Source organism: Chlamydomonas reinhardtii, chromosome 3, assembly GCF_000002595.2.
Source record: "Chlamydomonas reinhardtii strain CC-503 cw92 mt+ chromosome 3, whole genome shotgun sequence".
In the NCBI taxonomy this organism is placed as follows: Eukaryota; Viridiplantae; Chlorophyta; class Chlorophyceae; order Chlamydomonadales; family Chlamydomonadaceae; genus Chlamydomonas; species Chlamydomonas reinhardtii.
Genome location: NC_057006.1, coordinates 6,757,283 through 6,779,113, shown reverse-complemented (window position 1 = coordinate 6,779,113; position 21,831 = coordinate 6,757,283). Strand labels below are relative to the sequence as shown.

Genomic DNA, 21,831 nt, shown 5'->3' with positions numbered 1-21,831 from the left:
ACCCCACCCCAGCTAGCTGTGCCTCGTGCCTTTGCTTCCAGCCTTGTCTCGCACGTCCCCGGCACCCCTCAAGCGTCAGACTATGCGCCGCTACCTGTCTGCAGCCTGGCGCAGGCGTGGCGGCGGCTGTAGCAGCACCGCCGGCGGCCCTAGCCCATCTCCCCATCCCCACCCCATCCCCACCCCCACCCCCACCCCAGCTAGCTGTGCCTCGTGCCTTCACTTTCAGCCTTGTCTACCAAAGCCCCGGCACCCCTCAGGCCTCAGACCATGCGCCGCTACCTGTGTGCTGCCTGGCGCAGGCGTGGCGGCCACCTGCAGCACCGCCGGCGGCCCTAGCCCATATCTCCCCATCCCCACCCCCACACCCCTACCCCACCCCAGCTAGCTGTGCCTCGTGCCTTTGCTTCCAGCCTTGTCTCGCACGGCCCCGGCACCCCTCAGGCCTTCGAAAGCTTAGTGTAGGTGTACAAAAATGATGAAAAGATCGCCCCCTGACCAAGCAGTGTCCTTCTCTGGCGATTGTCCATATTAACAAGCAAGTGGTCAAGCAACATGCACTTGTCACATACACTGGGAGCAGCGAGCGCCAATGTATCATGGACACGCATTTCAAAACCGCTAACACCTAGTAATGCAGTCCCATCGCGGTCCATAAAAAAATGCCATCCCAAGCACCACAACTACCGTATGGCTCGTTTGCCATCAGGATAAATGCGCCTGCAACACCCCTGTTTGGCTGGCTTGCTCCCTCATCAGGATACTGGCGTTACGGGATGCTTCCCGTAATGTCCCCATAGCAATCATGTTACAATGACCCCGCCACGCACAGGCTATTACACGTGTTACATCAACAGTTAATGCATAGGTACAACACGGTATCAATGATTGAGTTCGACTGATGGGCAGCTTATTACCTTACCCAAACCTCAAGTGACGCTCCCGTAAGCCTGCTGTATCGGTGCCTGCGCCGTCCAGGCCACCAGGCGTGCTTTCTACAGCCCCTCCTCCATTTTCGAGCCCTGAAAGGCCCGGCGGGTTGCTGTTTCCCTGCCGGTTCCGGTGGATCAGGTCGTACACCATCTCATCCAGGCTGTTGCGCCTGCTGGTGTTGCGACTGACTGCTGCACTGGTGAATGCAGACGCGGCGACGGATTGTGCAGCAGAGGTGAAGGCTGATGGTAGCATACTCGGCGCTAGCGACATCGCCCTGCTGACACCACCACCGTCAAACACAGTGGGCGCCATAGAGGGCGCGTGGCTGGCGGCGCTAACGGGTCTGCTGCGCATCCACTCGTCCATAGTCATGAGCAGTCCGGGTTTGGGTTTCCGCCGGATCTGCTTGCCGCTCTTCTTGACCTGCTGGCGGATGCGCGCCGTCTGCACAGACTGGCTGAACGCCTCGTTGAACAGCAGCTTGCTCTGCAGCAGCGCCACGATGCCCACAAAGGATAGCAGCGCCAGCACCGCAAACATGGCGAAGCCTACCATGAGGTCAATGATGTAGTAGCCAGCGTCCACAAAGTCACGCACCGCATTGTTCTGTACACATGTGGTATGGAAACGCGTTGTGCGAGGGGATGATAGGTGTCAGGCAAGGGCTCGCTGCATGTGCAAATTGAGCCATCATTTTCACCTATCAGGCACTGTCAGAACACGTTATTAAGGCCCCAAGGAGTAGTGAAGTGGGCGGCTTACCTGAGTAAAAAGGTATGTTGCTGCCTTATGGAACATGATGAGCAGCATAAGATTGGCGTAGGCGACGCGCATGAGGTGTGTGAAGCCGTCACCGTCATAGAAGCGGTTCAGCACCGCCAGGTAGGCCACAAACAGCACCGCGCTGACCAGTGTCAGCACATATCTGCGTGCACCGTATGGCAACAGATAGCCCGGCATAAGTCACGCAGGGCGGCAGAAGGCTGCAAGCACACGGGTATGACGAGTATGACGACGCTGACACCAGAAAGCCCATCCATGTGGCCTACAGGGCACCCCGAATACTTGCTACACAAAGCTCTGCAGAGAACCGCGCATTACATGCTGTAACGACGGGAAAAGGCCCTTCGAAGTTGTCAGGAACGGCCTTTTCTCGTCGTTACACAGTGCTGTACCCCGCACCGTGTGATGCGCCAGGGTCTGCTCATGTGCCAGCTCTGGAAGTAGTGGCCCAGGTACCAGGTGGCGGCGGTCACCGCCCATAGCAGCGCCGTGGCCAGCACGAACTCCATGTAGGGGTTTTGGAGCACTGCAACCTCCTGCAGGTCACACGTGCATCGATGGTGTCAGCAAGGGACGGGGTCAGAGCAGCACGGTACAGGGCGTGGCATAGGCAGCTAGCCAGGAACGCGCCTAGTGCGTGTGCACCTTTGTTCTGCGCGATCCTGCCTCTAGTGTGCACCTTTGTTTTGTGCGATCCTGCCCCCGACCCTGCATGGCCACGACGAACAAACGGCGCACCCTTACCGAAATCTTGAAGTTGAGCTTAGACACCATGGCCAGCACCAGCAGCGTGTACGGCAAGCATGTGCCCAGCACCTCCCGGAAGCCATTGCGCCACGCGTCAGTGACGTTGCCGTCGTCATTGCGGAGTTTGGATAGCTGCTCTCGGTTCCACGTGTACCTGCCCATGATATGCGGAGGCGGTATGCCAGCGGCATGATCGATGCTTTCTTGACAGATACCGTACTATAAGTACTATGGGCCCTCACACTGTCCTTCCAAAAAGGTTGACGTCACTGTAATTTCCAGTGCTGCGACCCGCTCTGCAGCAGCCAAGCCCCCGACACGTACGCACCAGTTGGTCCCGGTCCCGGAGTCCATGTCGCCCGCCAACCAGCGCTTCCACGTCACGAACTCGCGCTGGACCTTGGACAGGTTGAAGATGAAGGGGTTGAACCACAACGGGCACAGGATGAGGGTGAACGCCAGCATCCAGCTGTTCCACGTCAGTGCTGTGTAGTTGCAAGTGGAGCAGTCGTTGGTGGCATACAGCGTGGCGCAGAAGAACAGCACCTCAAAGCCCAGGTACAAGTGTGAGCGCGCGTACCTGCAGCAGAGCGGGAAGGGGGCATGCGGCAGGGGATAGCTAAGGGCCCGCGACAGGTCAGCAGCGTGCTGGGCTGTGGGCAGGGTTAGCACAATAAAAACCCATGATCGCACGCATGGCAAGTGATACGGTTTGGTGCTACATCACTAAAGCTCCGACATGTGGGCTCTCCCCGAGTTGCTGGCTCACATGGTATACAGCTTCACGAAGTCGGTGGTTTGGATGCTGAAGCCACGGCCTGTGCCGATGTAGCGCATGCCACCATACGCCATGACGCCGCTGAAGGACGACGCCACAGTCTGCTGCTGGAAGATGTAAAAGAACAACCTGGGCGTGGATAGGGTAGGGGCAGAAGGAAGCAAGCCCCAACACTTACGGCAGCCCCAAGGATAGCATAGGCTGCCTAGCCGTCCCGACCAGCGCAAGTCATGAGCGGATGCGTGGGTGGCGGGCGGGCACTGGGCAAACGCGATTTGGGGCGCATGATGCCAAGGCTCGGCCTGGTTAGGTCAAACCGAGCAAGGGAGTGGACGTGTGCGGTCGATGGGTTTATGGGAGAGATATGGTATTCAGGCACCAAGATTTGAGACTCACGATCCGGTGACGATTTGTCCGAAGACAGTGATTGCGGTCCTGAGCAGCCCGGTCTCCAGGATTAGCTGGCCCACGTAGGGGATGATGGCCAGCGTACCCAGTTGCAGCACCTGTTGGGAAAACGGTTTCTGCCGCATATCAGTCCCCACTACCGGCAGTGTAGAATACGTGAGTTGTGTCCCGTGCACTGCCGCAGCCCACAACGCGCACCCACCTGCTGTACGTTGTACGTTTGTGTCATGGACACCTGCAGAAGCAGCGCGATATCCGCATGGGATATCCGTATGGAGCACAGGCGGTATTTGAAGTGCGTGGTGGCTTTCCAATCCACCCGTGCACGCCCCCACAAACAAAAACCCGACCAACCCATCACGTGCTTTCAACACACCAATCCCCATCCACGACAGTCACACACCTGCCCCGGCTCGCCACTGACGCCCAGCTCCATGGCATCGGCCAGCGCCGTCAGCAGCAGCGCCCAGATGTTGTACCAGGCCGCGATCAACGTCAGGTAGGAGTTGAGGTAGTGCCCCAAGCCTGCATTGTGAGGAGAGGGGTTTTGAGGAGCGAGGCAACACGAGTCTGCTTACAAGCACAGCACGGTGTGAATTGAATCTGAGGCTACAGTAAGTACATTACGGAAGCTATTTCACGCAAGCATGCGGTAGATCCAGCAACACAGCACTCACCTCCGTGGTAGAAGCTCATCAAGCGGAAGAAGTCCAGGCGGGTGCCCAGGCGGTGCACCTCGCGGCTGGTGGCCAAGTCGGCGCCACCACCGCTAATCTTCTTTTGGTAGCCCAAGATGGAGTCAAAGCCCATGTCACGGCCCTTGCCGCAGCTGATGTACTCCTTGTACCTGTCCAGGGAGAAACGTTGGGCATTCGAGCTTAAGATGACGTGCTCTGTTACATAAGCAAGGAGCGTTAGCGTACCCTATCACGGCCCGGACATCTAAACGAATAAGTCAAGTCCCCCTACCTGATCCGTGCGCCACGCAGTGTATGGGCCGCGCCGATGAAGTAGTCCTCCGAGATGTGCAGCGTGCGCGTGCCCTTGCTCATGCCACCACGCGTCATGATGTGCGTCTTGTTGAAAACGTCGGGGTGGCCGTAGTGCATGCGCACGCGCGCAGGCTTGGTCATGATACGGCTCTGTATGGTGGCAAAGGCGTATTCCGTGGCTGCCGCATACTGGCCCAGAGCACCTGAATGAAGGAAAGCGTGGGTGCGGGCACAGCTGTATCCAAACTTCTGGCCCATGAGTGTGTGCGAGAGTATGCAGAAGTTTTATCCATCATGGACATGGACATCAAGGCCCGCTATGCACCGTTCAACGTGTGTCACCCCTACACCCCAAGACGTTTAACGGCCCTTCCGTGCCGCAAGATACCCACCCGTGTTGGCGCTGAAGATCCACTCGCGGAACCCCACGATGGCAGTAGGGAAGGCACGCTTCATGCGCGACAGGATGAGGAAGCGCAGCTCGGCTGCCGTCATGTGTGGGCTGAGCACCTGCGTGTCACTGTCGTCCGCGAACAGCATGTACTGCGCGCCCTTGTTGGAGGGGTGCAGCTCGCTGAGGAGGTTGCGCATCTTGAGCGCCTCAGCCAGGTAGTTGTCCTGGTTCATGTCGATGGCCTGGCAGGAGCGAGGACAGAACGAAGGCGGGGCAGGACAGTGGCTTGTGCAAATGAGGTGAAGTGCAGCAGCAAGGGTCTTCACCACACTTCCAGAAGTACACAGCCAGCCCATGACCTTCCCAACACAATGTGACAACGGGTCACCCCCACGCTTTCCCTACCTGCAGCCCTTCATTGAAAGCGAACACAATGGAGTGGTTCTGGTTTTCCGGCTTGCCCTCGCCCAGGACGACACCACGGTTGGAGTACCTGCAGAAACATCGTGTCAGGAGAGCACAAGCGGAAGGTTGACGCAGAGGATATGTGTCACTCCAAGACAAAGCGTACACTCAGGTTGTCGTAGGTGGGTGGGACTGCCATCTCTTGACGACGCTGGGCATACCGCCGCCATGCATCCTGACGTTGGGCGCGGTGCTGACCTGTTAATTGGCAGGCGGATGCGGTACGCCTCCACGATCTTGTTGAAGGGCTGAGTAGGGTCCACGATGGGGTCAGCGGCGCGGCGGTTGCGGTTGAGCACGGAGTACTGTGTGGGCACCTGACGCTCTGGGTCCACCGCGTCATCCAGGTACGCCACCTTGAGCGTGGGGAACCTGCAGACCGGGGTAGGTTGTGGGGTGGATGGAAGGGGGGCCCAATGTGCGCGTGCCGTGAATGCAGTAGTACTAACGCATCGCAAACAAAAGGGGTCCACATGACAACTGCGGTCATGCCAGCCGTGTGACTGACCCTTGCCCTGCTGTGCCAATTGTTTCTTACCGCTGCACCAGCGTGTCCACACCCTGTGCCAGCTGCCGCAGCCGCAAGTCCTTGCTGCGGCTGTTGCGGCCGTAGGTCTGCACCGCTACCACGTACTCAAACTTGGAGGCAACCATATTGTCCACCCACCGCTCGTAGTCAGCGTCCGTGATGCCTGGCACGGTTCACAACGGACCCAAAAACCATAGGAATAAAGCAAACACTTCAGAAAACATTCATGAAGCTTGGAAGACGGTCCTTAGCACCAAAGCACATGGCATAGAAGCAACGACCGTACTCATTCAGGCTTCTAGGAAAAGAGGGTACACGGTACAAGAGGTCTCGCACTGTGACTCACCGACGGGAGTGGGGTATTCCATGCGGCATAGCACCTTGAGCGCACGCTCGTAGCACATCATGCCGCGCACTGTGCGGGCCAGAAGCTGCCCTCGAAAGGACGCCCACAGCTGCAGCTCCAGTCGGTAGTCAAACAGCAGGCCGCCTGCACCCGGACGGAGTACGTTTTGCCGCTGAGCCAGGTCAGATGGCAGACCGCAGCTGGGGCCGCATACCCTCCCTTCTCAAGCGCTCACTGCACGTGTACCCGCCCTCCCTGCATTGCCCAGCCGCACCTGACCCGAAGTCCAGCTCTGTGACCTGGCTCCAGTCCGGAATGTCCACCTCGGCGCCTACCTGCCGCCGCAGCCGCTCCTTAAAGTTGCTCCACTCAAAGGCGAACATGGCGCGCAGGTACGCCATCAGCGTGAAGCCGTCGTCCGTCTCGCTCAGCAGGTCCGTGACTGTGGAGTGCATTGCACGCACATGGAAAACACAACGTGCAAATGCGTGAAGCAGCTACAAAAGCTGTAAGATGATGGTTACAAAGCAGGCAGCAGTTGAGATACGAGGAAGGCTTCCAAGCAGGTTAGCGCTAGCGCATGCACGCCCGCATCTGCTCACTTTTCGCTTTGGGCAGGCCCAGCTCCTCTGCCGCCAGGCCGCTGTCCACCGCGTACAGCACGTCCTCCTCGTATGCGGGCGTCAGCACCGACCAGCTCAGCATGAACTCAAGGCTCTCCGGCTTGTCCAGCGAGGGGTGCCCTAGCGAGTTGATGAAGAAGCACAGTACGCGCTGCGCCTCCTCGCCCTGCGGCGTCGCCTCCGCCGCCGTTGTCGTGAGCATCTGGCGCAGCACAGTCGTGACCTGCAGCAGGTGTCACGTGGGGATTGCAATGATGATTAGGTGGGAGGGTTACATGTTTCGAACCCAATAAAATAGGTCTCGACAGTCAAGGAATCAGCACGTAATGGTCAAGTCCCATTAAGCTGTCACACAAACACGTATTGGGGTGGTGCGAGTGCGCACCTGCAGCAGCACGTTGGTATTTGTGGTGGCATCCTCCATAGCCACGGCGCGCTTCAGGCACTGCTTGAGCTCCTCTGGATCGCTGCGAAACTGCAGAGGGCCAGGGGGGGGGGGGGCAGCGCAAGGCATGGAGTGCGTGAGCTTGGACACGTTGCCAAGCGGCGGTTCAGTCGAGAAGTTCATGTGGCTTGACGCTCAAGCGTGCGTGCCCTGCCCAGCGCCCTGCTTCCCAGCACCCGAAAGTTCTACTCACCCTGTCCTGCATGTCTCGCACCACCTCGAAGAGCGTGAGCGCGCCATCCAGGTCCTCATCGTCCGCGCGGCCCAGCTCCCACATCTTCTGAATGGCGTAGCACTCCGACTCCAGCCCGTGCAGGATGGTGTTCAGGTGCTCCGCGAACTCCTGTGGTCAGCAATGGCCGACACACGGGTTAACCAGTTGTGCAATGCCGGCTGATGAAGCACGTCAAAACAAGGCCTGTAGGGTACCGCGCCCACACGCCTGGAGGGCCACAGGCTACTGCAACAACCAGTGCACACGCCCCGGGCGCACCGTGATGTCAAATGGGACATCTCGCTGGCGAATTGCCTGCTCGATGAGCCCCACAAGCTTGATGGCAGCGTCAAAGGCCTTCTTGCGCAACGAGATGTGCTTCACATTGATGATGCTGCGAGCGTGTTTGGTAGCGGTAGAGCAGCCACCCAAGCGCTTAGCAAACAGCAGGACGCAGGTGACAGAATTAACAGGTGCCCTTCGTGCCCCATACAAGCTGTCCTCACCCGCCGTACAGCGCCGTCGTCATGATAACGTGCGCGTGCTTGCCGGACATGATGCCCAGCTGGCAGGACAGCCATGTGACCAGCACCCGGAACTCGGTCAGCACCATTACCTGCATGAGGGAGGGATATCGCGAAAGCGCATCGGGCACCAGGGCACACAATGGTATTTTTTGTACCCGCTTGACTGTATGTCGATCCCGTGCGCCCCTTCGCACCCAATTCCGCCGCTCGTGAGTGCACACCTGCGCCGTGTTGACGCGACCGGTGTCAATAACCTTGCGAATCTGGCCCGCGAAGAAGAAGGTGGGCAGCAGGATGGGGCGCAGCCCATGCAGCTTGCCCGAAGACTCCAGCCTGCAGCGCACCGCGCAAACCACCTTTGCTGGCGCCATTAGTGGCATCGTGCCCCAACAAACTGACTACTGAGCCCCGCAGCTCTATTGCCCTTCTTCTCCCTGAATTTGCCACACTATCTGACAACCCCAATGGCCAGCACCACAAGAACCTCGAGCAACCCCCGGCCCTTATGCACACCTGACGAATGCCAGGTTCTTGAGCTCCAGGTCGCTGATGAGGTCGTCCTCGCGCAGGTCGCTGCAGATGGCGTCCCAGGCCTCCGCGAAGCTGCTCCACATCATCATCTGCTCGCTCACCACGTCCAGATCCTCTTCCTCCAGGTTCTGCAGCTCATCCGCCATCAGCACCATGCTGCAGTGCAGCAATGATACGGGTAGCGCAGGTGAATGGTCGACAGCAAATGTTCCAGAACCTGCAGCCATACACAAGAGGCTTCGGCGGGGGCTGCTTAGAGCTCAGGTGGCGCACCTGGTCGTGCGGGTGGCGATGTCCTTTCGCACCGCCTGCGCGGCGATGCTGTGGCGGCTCTCGTAGTTCTGTTTGGTGGCCAGGAAAGGGTGGGAGCAGTGTCGGTTGCGAGTCCTGCAGGGTGGTTAACCCAGCTAATCACAGGTGTGCCATCGCAGTTTCACCTTCGCAAACTGCTTTTGGTCGAACGCTGACGTGCCGGCAGTCATGGACTTGGTCCGATGGAAGCTGCCCGCGCCGGCCGTGATGCTCTTTTGACGGCTGATCCCGCTCAGGCCCCCAGTCGTCATGCTCTTCTGCCTCTGCATGCCGAACCCAATGGCCGCAGCTGGCCCCAACGACATGCGGCGTGCAGTCATACTGCGGTCGCCTCCACGCACGCTCCGGTCGCTGCGCCTGCTGCGGTCAGGCCGTGACGCATCGAACTTGGAGGACGCGGCCAGCTCGTGGCGACTAAGTGCGGCCTTGCTGGCGGTGCCCCGCAACGCTGCGTGTTCCTCCTCTGCGTCGTCCTCGTCACCCGTGTAGGCGGCGTCCCCCGGCGCGGCGCCCACGTTGGCACTGAACAGCGCTTGGAAGAAGCTGGCGCGCCGCTGCCGCGGCGCAGCCCGCGGCGGCTTGTCCCTATGGAGGAAGGGCCGCGGCATCGGGACGTTTCACACTGTGATGCAAAGATGAACACGACGCACCACATACACGACATGGCACTCACTGGCCCGCCAGGATGGACTTGGGTGCCTTGGCTGACTTGGGCGCACGCAGGTTGACGTTGTCCTCGTACGTGTCGGGCAACGACACTGCGGAGAAGAAATCCACTTTAGTACATCCAATCACAGTACAACTGCCTTGGCTAGATTACCAAAGCACGTGTTGCAGCGCTGCGCGTGACTCCTTTGTGGCTCACTTACCTGACAGGGCCTTAAACTTGCCGGACTTGCGGCCATCCGGGGCTGACGGGGACAGCCCTGCAGCACCTGGGCTGGATTGGGGTCCATTGTCCTGCGCAAAGCTCACACGATTGCTGTCTCCCTCCTTGCCGTCAGACGCCCCATCCGGCGCGTCAGAGTCGGTCCGGTCACTGTCTGCCCGCATGATGGGCACCTCCTCCAGGAGCACCACTGGTGGCCTGCTTGCCCAGCACATTTTCAGAGAGAGTACGATAGGTTGACCTTAAGAATACATGCTGCGTTTGAACTTGTGGAAAGGCACCGGTGTATCCATGCCCTCGCCCTAGCCCAGTAGAACCTCATACGTCCTGTCTATGCGCACCTTCCTCCACGCGGCGCCGCAGGGGGCTCGTCGCCAAAGCCATCATCACTGCCGTCGGTCCTGGTTGCCTCAGCCACGGGTCCGCCCAGTCTCCGGGTGCCGGTCCCGTGCTCCCCATGCGCACTGCTGCTGCCGGGCTCCTGCCAGACCCCAACCTCGCCATCTGATCCGTAGCCAGTGCTGCCCGCAGCCTGGGGAAGATGAGAAGCGCTGCGCACGCCCGAGCCCACCTGGGGACCCGACATGGCCCCGTCAGGCTGCGGCTGCGGCACGGCCGGTGTCACGACCCCGCCACGGAAAGGCCACAACCGCCAGCGCTGCTGCATGTCCTGCTCCGCAGAGGGCTCATCCAAGGGCCACTTGCGGAGTGACTGTTCGGACATAGGGTCGGCGGCTGGGTCGTAGTCCGTATGCCGCAACCCCAGCAGCTCATCCGGCTGCCAGGCGGGGTGCCGCGGCCGCAGAAGCACATCCAGGCCCTGTTGCTGCCTCGCCGCCGCCCGAGCAGACGTCATGCGAGCGCGCCTGCTGTCTGGAACGCCCGCTGCTGCGTCCTCCTCGCCTTGCGCTGCAGCCTCCTCCTCGCGCGCCTCAGCAATTGGCTCTGGTTGGACCTGGTTTTTCTTAGCGATGGCCACCTGCGCCGCCGTGCTCAGCGCCGCGGTGCCCAGCGCCTTGAAGGCCCCCACCATCCCCCCACTGGCGCCAGTCGCAGTGGATGAACCTTGCCGTCCACCCGCATTATGTACGTCCCCAGTGGATGAGCCGGTCCGCCCGCGGAACAAGCCGCCGAACCCGCCGCCCGGCGCCTCTCCAGTAGCCGAGCCCTTTGCCAGTGCAATGACGCTGCCGCCTGACGTCTCCTCGCCTGGCGCTGAGGTGCGCCGGTTCTTGAACAGCCCCGCCGGCTGCGGCACGGTGGGGACTGAGGACGCCTCTGCCTGGCCCGTTGCAGATCCGCGCCGTGCGAACAGGCCTGCAATGGCAGCCATGCCGCCGTGTGCGCCGCCCTCCTTGAAGTCCTGGCCTACAAGTGCCGCATGGCCGGCACCACCCCGGGCACTGATGGGTTTGATGCTGCCGGCACCCGACTTGTCTGCGGCCACTGCTGTCCCCGGTTTGGCGCCAGCTGCTGTCACCAGTTTAGCGCCAGTCGCTGTTGTGGCGGGGCGGGAGTTGGCGGCGGTGCCGGGTGCGGTGGCGCCCTGCACCGCCTTGATGCCCTTGCCCTCAACCTCATTGGAAGCAGTGCCCTTGCCGGCCTGCATATTGACCTTGCCCTTGACTGTCATGCTCTGGGCCTGAGGAGTGCGACATTTGCAGAGGCACATCAGGTACTGAGGCAGCAGGGCGCATCAGGTACTGAGGCAGCAGGGCCATAGCGGCATGGGCTTATAGCAGTGGCACCCAGCAGAACAGCCTCCAAAATGCACACCTGGCGCCGGCGAATCTCCTCAGGAGTGACGATCTTGATCTGCGTGTGCATCAGGCAGTATCAGTGCTAAGCTTCCGTCTACCTAAGCGCGTTGAACAACGTGGACATGTTAGCGTCAGAGAAGCGCAAGAATCGATCTTTCAGTTATAGCTGGGGAAGCAATGCACCGCACCTTGAACATCTGCCCGTCGCTGACCGCCACACTGCCCTGTCCCCCGCCGCCGCCCTCGCCGTCCTCAGCCTGAGCGGCTTGCTGTGTCAGTGAGGCAGCAAGCAGGTTCTTGGCGTTCTCATTTCCCTTGAACGACATGCAGCGGATCCACCACCTGCAACAGCAAGCAACAGCACGAGGCGCCCCTTACTTTGACATCGAATTTGAACACAGGCACTTAAACACCACCACTGGGGAGGCAAGACGGCGCTACTCGCATGCAAGCCCAAGGCACCTCAGAGGCTCAGTCCAGCTGCAGCGCGATTTGCCGCCGCACCTGGGTGGCGACTTGTGGAAGTCGCGCACCAGCTCCTCCCAGCTGCTCACTACACCGAGGTCGTACTTGCTGCAGGTGCAGGGGCCATAGTGGTTTGCAAGAGGCAGAGCCTAGCGAGCAACGAAACTCCTGAGCTCCCCACCAAGCGACACTCACATGAGGCCGTGGTAAATGCCAAAAGATGTCACCACGAACTGGTAGAAGAGCATGGTGTCAAACAACGCCACGACTGCAACATATGGGAGACAGGGAGAGGCACACTCAATGATTATGCATGCTGCAGTCACTGTTTGTGGCACCAGTAGGCTATATGTAACTACATGTTCACGGCGCCACGAGTGAGCCAGTGCGGGATGAAGGCTGAAGGGGGCTCAAATGAGGTGACGAGCTGCCACCGGCCGTGCCAAAATCCGCGTTCTGCTGCTCATGGGACTTGTTCCCCCACCCCCACATGTTTTGCGTCGCATATCACCTAGTTCTGTCAGGATGGAAAACTGTGCGCGCGAGCAAAAATACGGTAAAAACTGGGTGCTTTCGATGTCCGCCGGCAACACCGACGACAAGACTCAAGAACTTGCTCACTAATCAAGATCCAGACTCAAAGGCGCCCAAGACCCACAGGGTAAGGCCACACCACCTCCGCGCTCTGGGTGGGGCTGGCGGGTTTGGGTTCACTCAGCTGGCTTGCTTTGGGTTCTGGAATCAACTACCCACCCCCAACCCCACCTGCTCCCGGCGCTGCCACGTCATGGAGCTTAGCAACCTCGTCGTTCACGCCACCACCGTCAAGTTCAAGGACATGTGGCGTGCCGCCCTACCTGGCTCGGACCCATGGCCAGTGTTTACGGAAACTAATTATTGGGGCCTAGAGTACCCACACGGGTACCAAACAATTAATCCGCCGGACCCTATACTACCCGGGCCCCGCCGCTAATACTACTTGCTATGCGTACTACATTCATACAATAGATATGGCCCATAAGGGTAAGGATAAGAGCTTGGGCAAAGTCAAGGCAAAGTCAAGTAGTAGTTGTGAATGTGGCTGTGCTGACTGATGCAGGAAGCTGCATGTAGCAAGGCGGAAACTGTTTTGGGCTGGCTGATACCCAAGATTTGGAAGCAAGGACTGGACGATTTGGCAAGACTTAAACGCATGCAATTTACTCAAAACAGTGCTTTTTGGTATGGATGTGAAAAAACATTTGGCGGGGCTCTCACCCCCCGCCCCCCCCCCCCCCGAACCCCCCCTACTGAGGGGAGACGGGGCCTTCGGCCCCCGGGTACTGGAAGTAAAATGTCTTGAGCAGGCAGGTACCCGTGGGGTACTATAACGCTAATATCTTGTATAAGCTTTGGGAAACACTGCCCATGGCTGTGCCCCTCCTCCGCCGCTGTCATGTCGCTTGTCCACCAGCACCATGCCGCTCAATTCCCGCCCGCCCGCGCATTCCCCCCGCACCGCCCATGATTTCAACCGCCTCTACACCACGGTTTGCGGGATGGTTTGCTGGGAAACTGGGAACTCGGTGCATTTTGGGGATGGGGACTATCGTCGCGTGCCATTCCGTTGTCAAGCATAGGCCACGCTCTCCTCCTCGCTCTATTGCATTGGGTTTGGTTTAGTTTGGGCTGGTATCTACAACCACCCTGCCACATGCCGACCTTTGTGCCACTCTATCCCGCCTCCTTCATCGCAGCCTGGCCGCGTTCCCCTGGGTCACGCCGCACCCAACCCTCACCACGTCTTTTGCGGGCGCTGGTTGTAGCAAGCCCTGGATGCTGACTTCAATTTTACCTATAAATACCGTAATGACAAAAAGGTTTCGGCCTTGAGGATCAGCAATGGTCGCCAAAGTTGAACACCGAAACAATTGTGTGATATTTTTGTTTCTTGTCTCTGAAATATAACATCAGTACTGACAATTTTGCGCGGGGGCGCGCACGCAAGCGCGCGTGGGGGGGCATGTCGGGTAAGTAGAGGTTCGACGTGCAGTACAGCAGGAGATGCAAGGGAGATGCAATGAGTGCTGATGCAGTGAACTGGAAGAAGGTGCTAAACACGAGCTTCATATAAGCTTACGTATGGTATCAGAGAGTTCAGGGAATGCGGGGAGTCGCTGATAAGTGTGTGAGCGGCAAGTTAGGTAAATCATATATATCAACACCCTTACCCGTGTTAACAGTATTAGTTGTATTTCAGCGTTCCGGAGACGTCCTCCCGAACGACATTGACAGGTCGAAACCTTTTTGTCACGCACTACGTAGCTACGGTATGCTTTCTTGGGCTGTTTGCGTTCTGTTGCTCTTGATACGTGATACTTCTGATGTATAAGACATTTACAGGCATTTGGGACTGTTTGGGCTTTGGAAACCGCCGGTAAGGTAAACGCTATGACATGTTATAAATGCACGTTACGCTGCTATTCTTCATGCAGTTGTATACGGGTCTCACCAGACCCGGATAGACTCACTGATGAACGGGACGATGCGCGCCCCCACCAGGATCCAGTCGCCACCGACGCACGGGAATGTGAAGCTGCTGATACGATACACTGGCCCCTCGCACCCGAGCCAATTTCGAGTCAAGAGTAGGCGAATCTGTAGACAGGAGAACGGAGTGCATACCAAGGCAGCAGCGGTACGCACGACGTAAGCGCTGGTCAGGCAGGGCTTGACCGACAGCAATCCGTAACGGCGTTCCCATGACTCACAGGTCTGACAAGGGGCTTGTGAATGACGAAGTAGTCAAAGGGAATTTTCTGAGCAAATACGAGCAACCAGAAAGAAACATTGGCGAGAAAGTTCTGCAGAGGGAGGAAATGGGTGGACATGAGAAATTCGGTTTGTGATGCCCATGCAGGCGCCCCTGATGCTGGAGAGGATGAGTGCTACAAGCATGTTGCACAAACCCCTGAACCCACAGGCATCCATCCGCAGGGCCATTTGCGTAGTCCAGCAAGTGCTAACGCACCTTGATGTTCGTTGCCATATTGTTGTACATCCACATCCGCGGCTGCGGACGAGCGCTCCAGTTCCGGAAGTAGGCAGGCAACCGCAGCGCTTGCGTGAGGCTTATCACGTAGCTGCAAGGGTGCATTTGAGTGGATGACAGGGCGACTTAACCATGACGTCAACACTCGTTGGTTTACATACCATGTACAGAGAGAGGGCGCAACTCATGCCCAAAGTCTCGTACCCGTCCATTCCAGCCGCTGCCCCTCCCACCCTAGCCCCTGCCCATCCCATCGCCCTCACCCGTCCCGGGTTGTGGCCAGGAAGTGCAGCAGGTGCAAGCCGGCATAGCCCGCCGCCACGTAGCCCCAGTAAAGCCGCGCGTAGCTCTGGAAGGGCGTAGTCGCGTACTGCAGCATGAAGCCCGCGGTGAGCACCACTGCAATGGCCAGCCACTCCAGCAGACCGCCCAAGAACCCAAACATGGGCGTGCCTGTCACGGAGGGTAGGGGAGTACGGTATGGCAACCATCACATCCCGGCCAAGAAAGGTTCCGAGTCAGCAATGGGACATATAAGGGTAAGGTTGCGGGGTTACAGGCTGCAGTCACGGATATCAGTCACCTTCAATCTCCACCACGCGCTGGGGCTGCAGGGCGCGCAGCTGGTGGACCGACATGTTGGCCATCTGTGGTGACATGGGGTGCGACAGAGTTACAGGTACAGCGAAAGAACCTAGCGCCCTGGTATCAGCACGTAGGTGCTTCCACGCACCTTGGCCGTAACGAGGTCCGCTTGCTTGGCCTGGTGCGACCGCATCTGCGCCAGGCGGTCGTTGGCCCGCATGCCTGGCCCGCCCGTGTCCATGGTGTTGGCCAGCAGCGCCGCAGCCTGCGGCCAATTAGGCCAAGTTGCATGAGAGAACGGGAGCGTGAGCACACGATTTAGTGGATCTATGTCAAGGACTTTTCAATTCAACCCCCTTGTCCCTCTTGTTGGTTGCTTCTTGGGGTGAGCCCCCCGAGCGAGCGGTCCAGGGAAAACCACCTACTTGTCCATCCAACATCTCACTCCAAAGCAATCCCGCTATTGGCTACGGTAACCCACATATATGGTAGTCTGTGCCCCGCACTACGCACCTGGTCCATGCGGAAGAAGCCCTTGCGGTCAAAGATTTTGGCCATGGTGGTCTGCACCGGCTCCGGCGGCGGCATGGTCATCATCCAGTTGGCCACGCGCTCCAGCCATTTAAGCCACGCGTGCGTGAGGATGGCGCTGCTGATGATACGCCAGTCCCAGCCCGCAAACGCCTAGACGAGCAGGTTGGACGGGCAACACAAGGCACGCTTGATTACAAAGCAGCTGGGACAATGGTCTTAAGATTCATATGGAATAGTCAAGCCCGGTCTTAAGCCCTCGTCCAGCCCATTCACACACCTGCGCCTGCATGAGGTGGAATAGTACCAGGTGGAAGGCGTACACGCGGAAGAAGGCGCGGTACACGCCCCACCAGGAGCGCCTGTAGACGTGGTGGAGACGTGACGTCGGGTGTTGCGGGTTTGCGTCAGGTAACACACCGTGTGTTGGCTCGTATACTGTAGATTTAATGCAAAGCAACTCCAATTACACTAGGAGCGCTCCATGCAGCACGCACCGCTCGTAGTAGGTCTTGACGAAGACGCGGTTACGCCACCAGGTGGCGGCCACCTGCGGGTCGAACTTGTTGTCGATGTGGGTGCGGCCCTGGAAGCCCATGCTGCTGAGCGACTGGTAGGCGTCGTTGAGCGCGCCGGTGGCAATGTCCACGGGGCTGACGCGCAGGTCCATCAGCGCGCTGTACACCACCTCACGGCACGTGAGCGACTCATTGAAATCGTCGTAACCCAGTCTGCATTTGCGTTTAGGGGATCAGAACGTCACACATGGAAGTTGATACATACGAACTTTGCCGTGTGCTTTACAGACAGTATGGAATATATATATATATCGGGATACGGCGGGGCATCAGAAGCACGCACACCGCCACCACGCACCGGTAGGCGGTATCCACACCGAGCGTGGACAGGTGGTCCACTTCGTAGCTCATCACCTGTGGGATGAGTTCACCACACGGCCGGGAATTACTCGAGGCCTCAACCACCAAGCACCATTATGCAAAGTTTCTAGGAACCTGACACAAACGCACAAGTCAGCAGCTGAACCCCGCACCCCTTCCCTTCTACGTACGTAGAAGAGCGGCGTGGCGATGCGGTCGCAGAAGAAGCCGCCGTCCCCAAAGCTGACCAGGTCCGCCAGCAGCTCGCGGTCCGGCACCGGCACGTCGCTGGCGGACAGGCGCGTCATGATGGAGCTCAGCTTGCCGCAGTCCTCGGGCCGCATGTCCTGAGGCAACGGACAAGCACCGTGGGGTTCCCGGGCGGGTTGGGATGCGGCTGCGTGACTGGGTGCAGGGGTGCGTGCTCTTGGTGTGGGGTTTGCGGGTTGGTGTATGAAGATGACCAGGGCACGGTGCCAAGCCGCTACACATTAGAATACCTCTGGCACGGTGCAAGCCCACTCACCGACGGCCGGATGCCCAGGTGGTGCTGAATCTCCGAGATGAGGTGCTGGAAGGTGTTCCGCAGCTGCGCCATGCGGTCGCGGCCGTTCGGCACGCGATTGGGCGACCCGCGCGTCCAGATGTCAGCCATCACGTACGAGTGGTTCATAGTCCAGAAAATGAACCACATAGCCTCCGAGCAGAACTTCAGGTTGGCTGACTCCTGCAAAATTGGGGAAGCTGAGGGAGTTACCACGGTATGCATGCCGGATCGGTGCGCCTCCCCGCGCGCTGTGTGTTCGTGTTATGCATCCAAGCCCATTCCTATCATGCGCATTGCCGCAAGCACAGAAGCATACGTCTTGCGCAACGCCCACGCACAACGCCCCGGCTTGCCTCGGCCGCATACCCCCCTTGCCGCACACACCGTGTAGATAAGGAAGTACAGCGCCAGCTCAGCCAACAGGCCGTTCTGGATGTGGTGGTCACTGAACACCCTCTCCCGCAGGTCGTCCGTAAAACGCTGCGGCCGCGCTGACAAACGCTGCATCTTCGTCCATTGCATCTGCAGACCACATGGCGACCAGCCGACCAGCCTCATATCAGCACAGAAGAAATGTAGAACGCGCCTGAAGGCAGAAACCGCAAACTAGCAAACATGGCCCACCACGCACCCCACCTCGTAGGAGTAGAAGATGGTGGAGTGGAACTCGAACAGTGCCTTGCCGAAGCGCTCGTCGTCCGTGTCCTCGCCCTTGCCGCGCCGCACGTATCCGTTCTTCACCAGCAGCTGGGTCAGATGGTCCGCGGCCACAAAGATGCTGGCCGGCACTGCAAGGGGTGTTGGGCGAGGACATAATTGCTAGCGGCGTAGGGGGATGCGCGGGTTACGTAGCGGCGTAGGGGGATGCCAACGGAGGCACGCCGCAATGGGGTGCCCACTCCTGCCGGTTAGCTGTTGCAGCCACTCACCATACTCGCGCTTAGAGTCCTTGACGGTAGATGGCCGCGTGTTGAATGCCTGCAGATGAACAACCAGTAAAGGTTGATGTGCAAAGGCTTTCGTGCTACCAACCCTACGCCCACCCAGCAGGTTCGTGGTATGCGCGCGCCTCACCTGGAACCCGAAGACGCGGCCCACTCGCCACACGGTTGCAAACACCAGGCTGTCCCAGTGGCCTGTGGTGATGATGGGCAGCTTGATGGTGCTGCGCGCCTTTGTGCTCTTGCCCACCGGCTTGCCCGACTGCACCGCTGAGCTGTCCAGATGCAGCACGTTGCCCCCCGTGGCTCCGCCAGCAGCTGCGCTGCTGGCAGCCGGCGCCTCCATCACATGGATGCCGAATGTGACACTGGGCCCAGCTGGTATCCCTGTTGCAGCGTGCATGGGCGGCATCGTCACGGTGGGTTCTGGCGCTGCCAGGGCTTCTCCCGTCTCCGTCAGTCCCGCCGCCAGATTGTTGCGGCTCTTGGCTTTGGCCATGATGCTCTCGAAGCGCCGCACCGGCGAGGGAAGGTCCTCCCCTGGTGGCAGGCGGTCTCCTGGCGTCATGAGTGTGGCCTCCAGCTCCAGCGGGTCATCCAGGTCGTGTGCGCGCACGTGCAGTCGGGCGGGCACCACGGCGCTGTCCGGTCGCATTGCCGCCCTCGCGGCCCCACCTCGCCCGCCGTCCAGTAGCCGCGCGGCCAGCTTTTGTGCCGCCAGCGGTGCGACGCCGGAAACTTCACCGCTGATGCTGCTGTGCTGGTTGATGTCAGCTGCACCGCCACAGCCGCCAGCGTCCCCGCCCCCAACAGCTGCCCCTGCCTCTTTGGCAGCCCTGTAGCCGCCGCCAGTAGGCTCATGCGAGCTGCCACTGCCACTGTCACCGTCGGCGCCCAATCCCAATCGCAGCTGCTTGCTGGTCCCCTCTTTCTTTAGGACGCTTTGTGACGGCTGCAGACCGCCCGACTCCACCGTGGCCAGTCCATCGCTGCTCTTCTTGCCTAGCAGGCCTCCAAGCCCAAGCGCGTTGGCCACACGCTCACGGAAACTGTGGTTCCGGGAGGTTGCGCGGCTGCTTGCACCGCTGCCACCCTTACTGGTGGCGCCGCCGGCATTGTCGGTTATGGGTCCCAGTTGCTCCTGATTAAAGCGTAGCCGGCGACTGCTGGTCATGTGCCCCAAGCTCCTGCCCTCTGCATGGCCCCCGGGACCGTCCGCAGACAGCTGCGCGCGCAGCCTGCTTGTGCCCGGGCCCACGGCATTGTTGCCTGGTGCTCCCCGAGGGCTACTCCCGTCTGACAATTTTGCAGGCTGCCGGAAGGCAGTGACGGAGTTCCCGGCTTGAACATCGCCCCCTCCAGAATTGCGTGCGAATGACTGGGTGATGCTGCGCCAGACAGACGTCGGCTGGCTGAGTTGGGCCGGCTCTTTCAACATATCGTCTGTGAGCATGTCGATGGAGCGCCTCCAGCCCACAGACCGACCAGATGCAGCGGCAGCTGGGGGCGCGGAGGGCTGTGTCTCCAGGTCCGCAAGCATGCGCGTGTTGAAGCCCTCATTGGCAAAGGGCGATGGCCCATCCTCCCCATGCACTTCAGCAGGCAGGAACGGCACGCTGTGCAGAGATATCTGTCCAGCTGAGACCAGCGATGAAGGTTGCTGGCCCGGCGCCCCTGTTGTAGCCAGCAGCTTCGGGGCCAGCGCTGACAACGGGGCTTGAGATGGGGCTTTGGCAGGAGAGTTTGCCGCTGCCATTGCGCCGGATTCAAGGCGCATAGGCACAGGCAGGCCACCCGGACGCGCTGACGCAACGCGTGAGGCAGAAGACGTCATGCGCCCTGCCATAATGCTGGGCGCGTTCTCGCCGGACCCCATCCTGCGCGTGGGCGTCGTGGAGCGCGGTGCCTCCGGCTGAGTCGGAGAAGGACGACCATCCACGTTCTGCACCGCCTGTCGCCAGCCGCCTGAAACTTCGTGATCCCCAAGCTCCATCACGAGTGCGCAGGTAGCCCTGCTGGCTAACAGGCTGCGATGCTCAACCTAAGTGTCATCCTCACATCCGCGGCCATAGGTTGTATCCAGTTTGTCTCAATGAACATAGCGGTTTGGTATGTGTACGGTTACAGGTGGCGAGACAAAGAGCCTAGCGCTGTTGTCAGAAATGTGCCTTCATGTGCGGCAAGCGGTGTATGAACGAATCGAACGCAACTAGTACTCATTCAGTAGTTGAAACAAGTCTTTACAGATATTGTGGTGGTGCAAACGAAGTTCAAAAAGGTCACAGCCAAAGGCTGGTGTGTGTGCACTTGCCGTGAGAATACTTGCAGTCAACAAAGACAGCACAAAGCCAAGTACTAAAGTGCTGGACGACTTGCCCCGAGAGCACGTCATCGACAGGGTGCCCTCTGGCTACATCTGGCGAAACCGCATGGGGCCGCAAGCCAGCCGGGGCGCGGGCGGTGTCGCCCTTGCACGTCTCACGTGTGTGTCAGCATCTCGCTGTGGTGAGTTTCAAGGAAGGGTCAGTAAGTAGCAGCAGTTACCTGATTTAGCGAGCGCTGGCCGGAGCGGTTGCACCGCGGTAGCACAGGAGGCACAGAAGGGCACAGAGAGCCATGGAGAGCCGACGCAGGCGAAGACTTGCGCTAGAGCGCGCTTAGGCGCGCTAAACATGCAGGTCGGAGAGATAGACCGGCTCAGCCCCGTCTCGAACGAACGGTACAGTGCCCGTGTCGGGTTATTGGCATTATTGCCGCCTGCTTCCCCGCTGACGCTGGTGTTCCTGTCCTCCAGTTGTCATCAGGGGTGGTTGTCATGCCCCTCCCCCCCCCCACACACACAGCGCTCGTATCTTCCTTCGTTCGGAACGAAATTTGCCCCAAAAGGCCTCTGGCGGACGAATTTTTTATCTTGACTTGGAATTTCGGCCAAAACGCACGGGATCTTGGGGGGTCTTTCGGCAAACAGACGAAGACATTTTGGGGATTTCGGCCACTTTTGGCCAAGGACAGGGGGTTCCAGCGGCTACTCCACGGCCGAAACCTGCGTGGCATATGGTAAGAAGGCTCAAAGGGCTGTATCTATGGGTGTTGACGGCGGGAGACAGGGGTTCCCCTGGCGGGAGAGTGAGGTTGGGTCGGCGGGAAGCAGGGGAGGAGTGGGCGTGTCGTGTC

General features: G+C 59.5%; 1 protein-coding gene across 1 annotated transcript; it reads right to left on the bottom strand.

The window, feature by feature from the left end:
• Positions 1-457: 457 nt before the first annotated feature.
• CHLRE_03g198200v5 (uncharacterized protein) lies at positions 458-21,018 on the bottom strand. The gene is made up of 49 exons (XM_043061281.1): positions 18,791-21,018; positions 18,646-18,694; positions 18,353-18,504; positions 18,101-18,238; positions 17,696-17,896; positions 17,361-17,516; positions 17,168-17,223; positions 16,789-17,022; positions 16,572-16,653; positions 16,274-16,444; positions 15,909-16,025; positions 15,759-15,822; positions 15,439-15,628; positions 15,155-15,266; positions 14,895-14,987; positions 14,655-14,781; positions 12,340-12,412; positions 12,184-12,252; positions 11,868-12,021; positions 11,696-11,734; positions 10,261-11,561; positions 9,900-10,117; positions 9,704-9,788; positions 9,156-9,615; positions 8,992-9,059; positions 8,701-8,874; positions 8,409-8,520; positions 8,167-8,276; positions 7,940-8,054; positions 7,640-7,789; positions 7,387-7,476; positions 6,981-7,224; positions 6,653-6,820; positions 6,379-6,522; positions 6,042-6,195; positions 5,702-5,875; positions 5,444-5,531; positions 5,037-5,280; positions 4,622-4,847; positions 4,330-4,499; positions 4,056-4,177; positions 3,855-3,887; positions 3,641-3,750; positions 3,236-3,373; positions 2,795-3,046; positions 2,464-2,620; positions 2,119-2,255; positions 1,699-1,861; positions 458-1,542 (listed from the first exon to the last, which is right to left on the bottom strand). Exons 1-49 carry the CDS (start codon positions 20,648-20,650, stop codon positions 919-921), a joined length of 10,368 nt encoding a protein of 3,455 aa, XP_042926410.1. The 5' UTR covers positions 20,651-21,018; the 3' UTR covers positions 458-918.
• Between the last annotated feature and the right edge of the window lie 813 nt (positions 21,019-21,831).

Coding starts and splice junctions, on each gene's coding strand:
- CHLRE_03g198200v5 (XM_043061281.1), bottom strand. CDS start 20,650: ATGGAGCTTGGGGATCACGAAGTTTCAGGCGGCTGGCGACAGGCGGTG. Junction 8,875..8,991: donor ATCGCCACCCGCACGACCAG/GTGCGCCACCTG, acceptor GCTGCACTGCAG/CATGGTGCTGATGGCGGATG. Junction 5,876..6,041: donor GTGGACACGCTGGTGCAGCG/GTAAGAAACAAT, acceptor CCCGGTCTGCAG/GTTCCCCACGCTCAAGGTGG.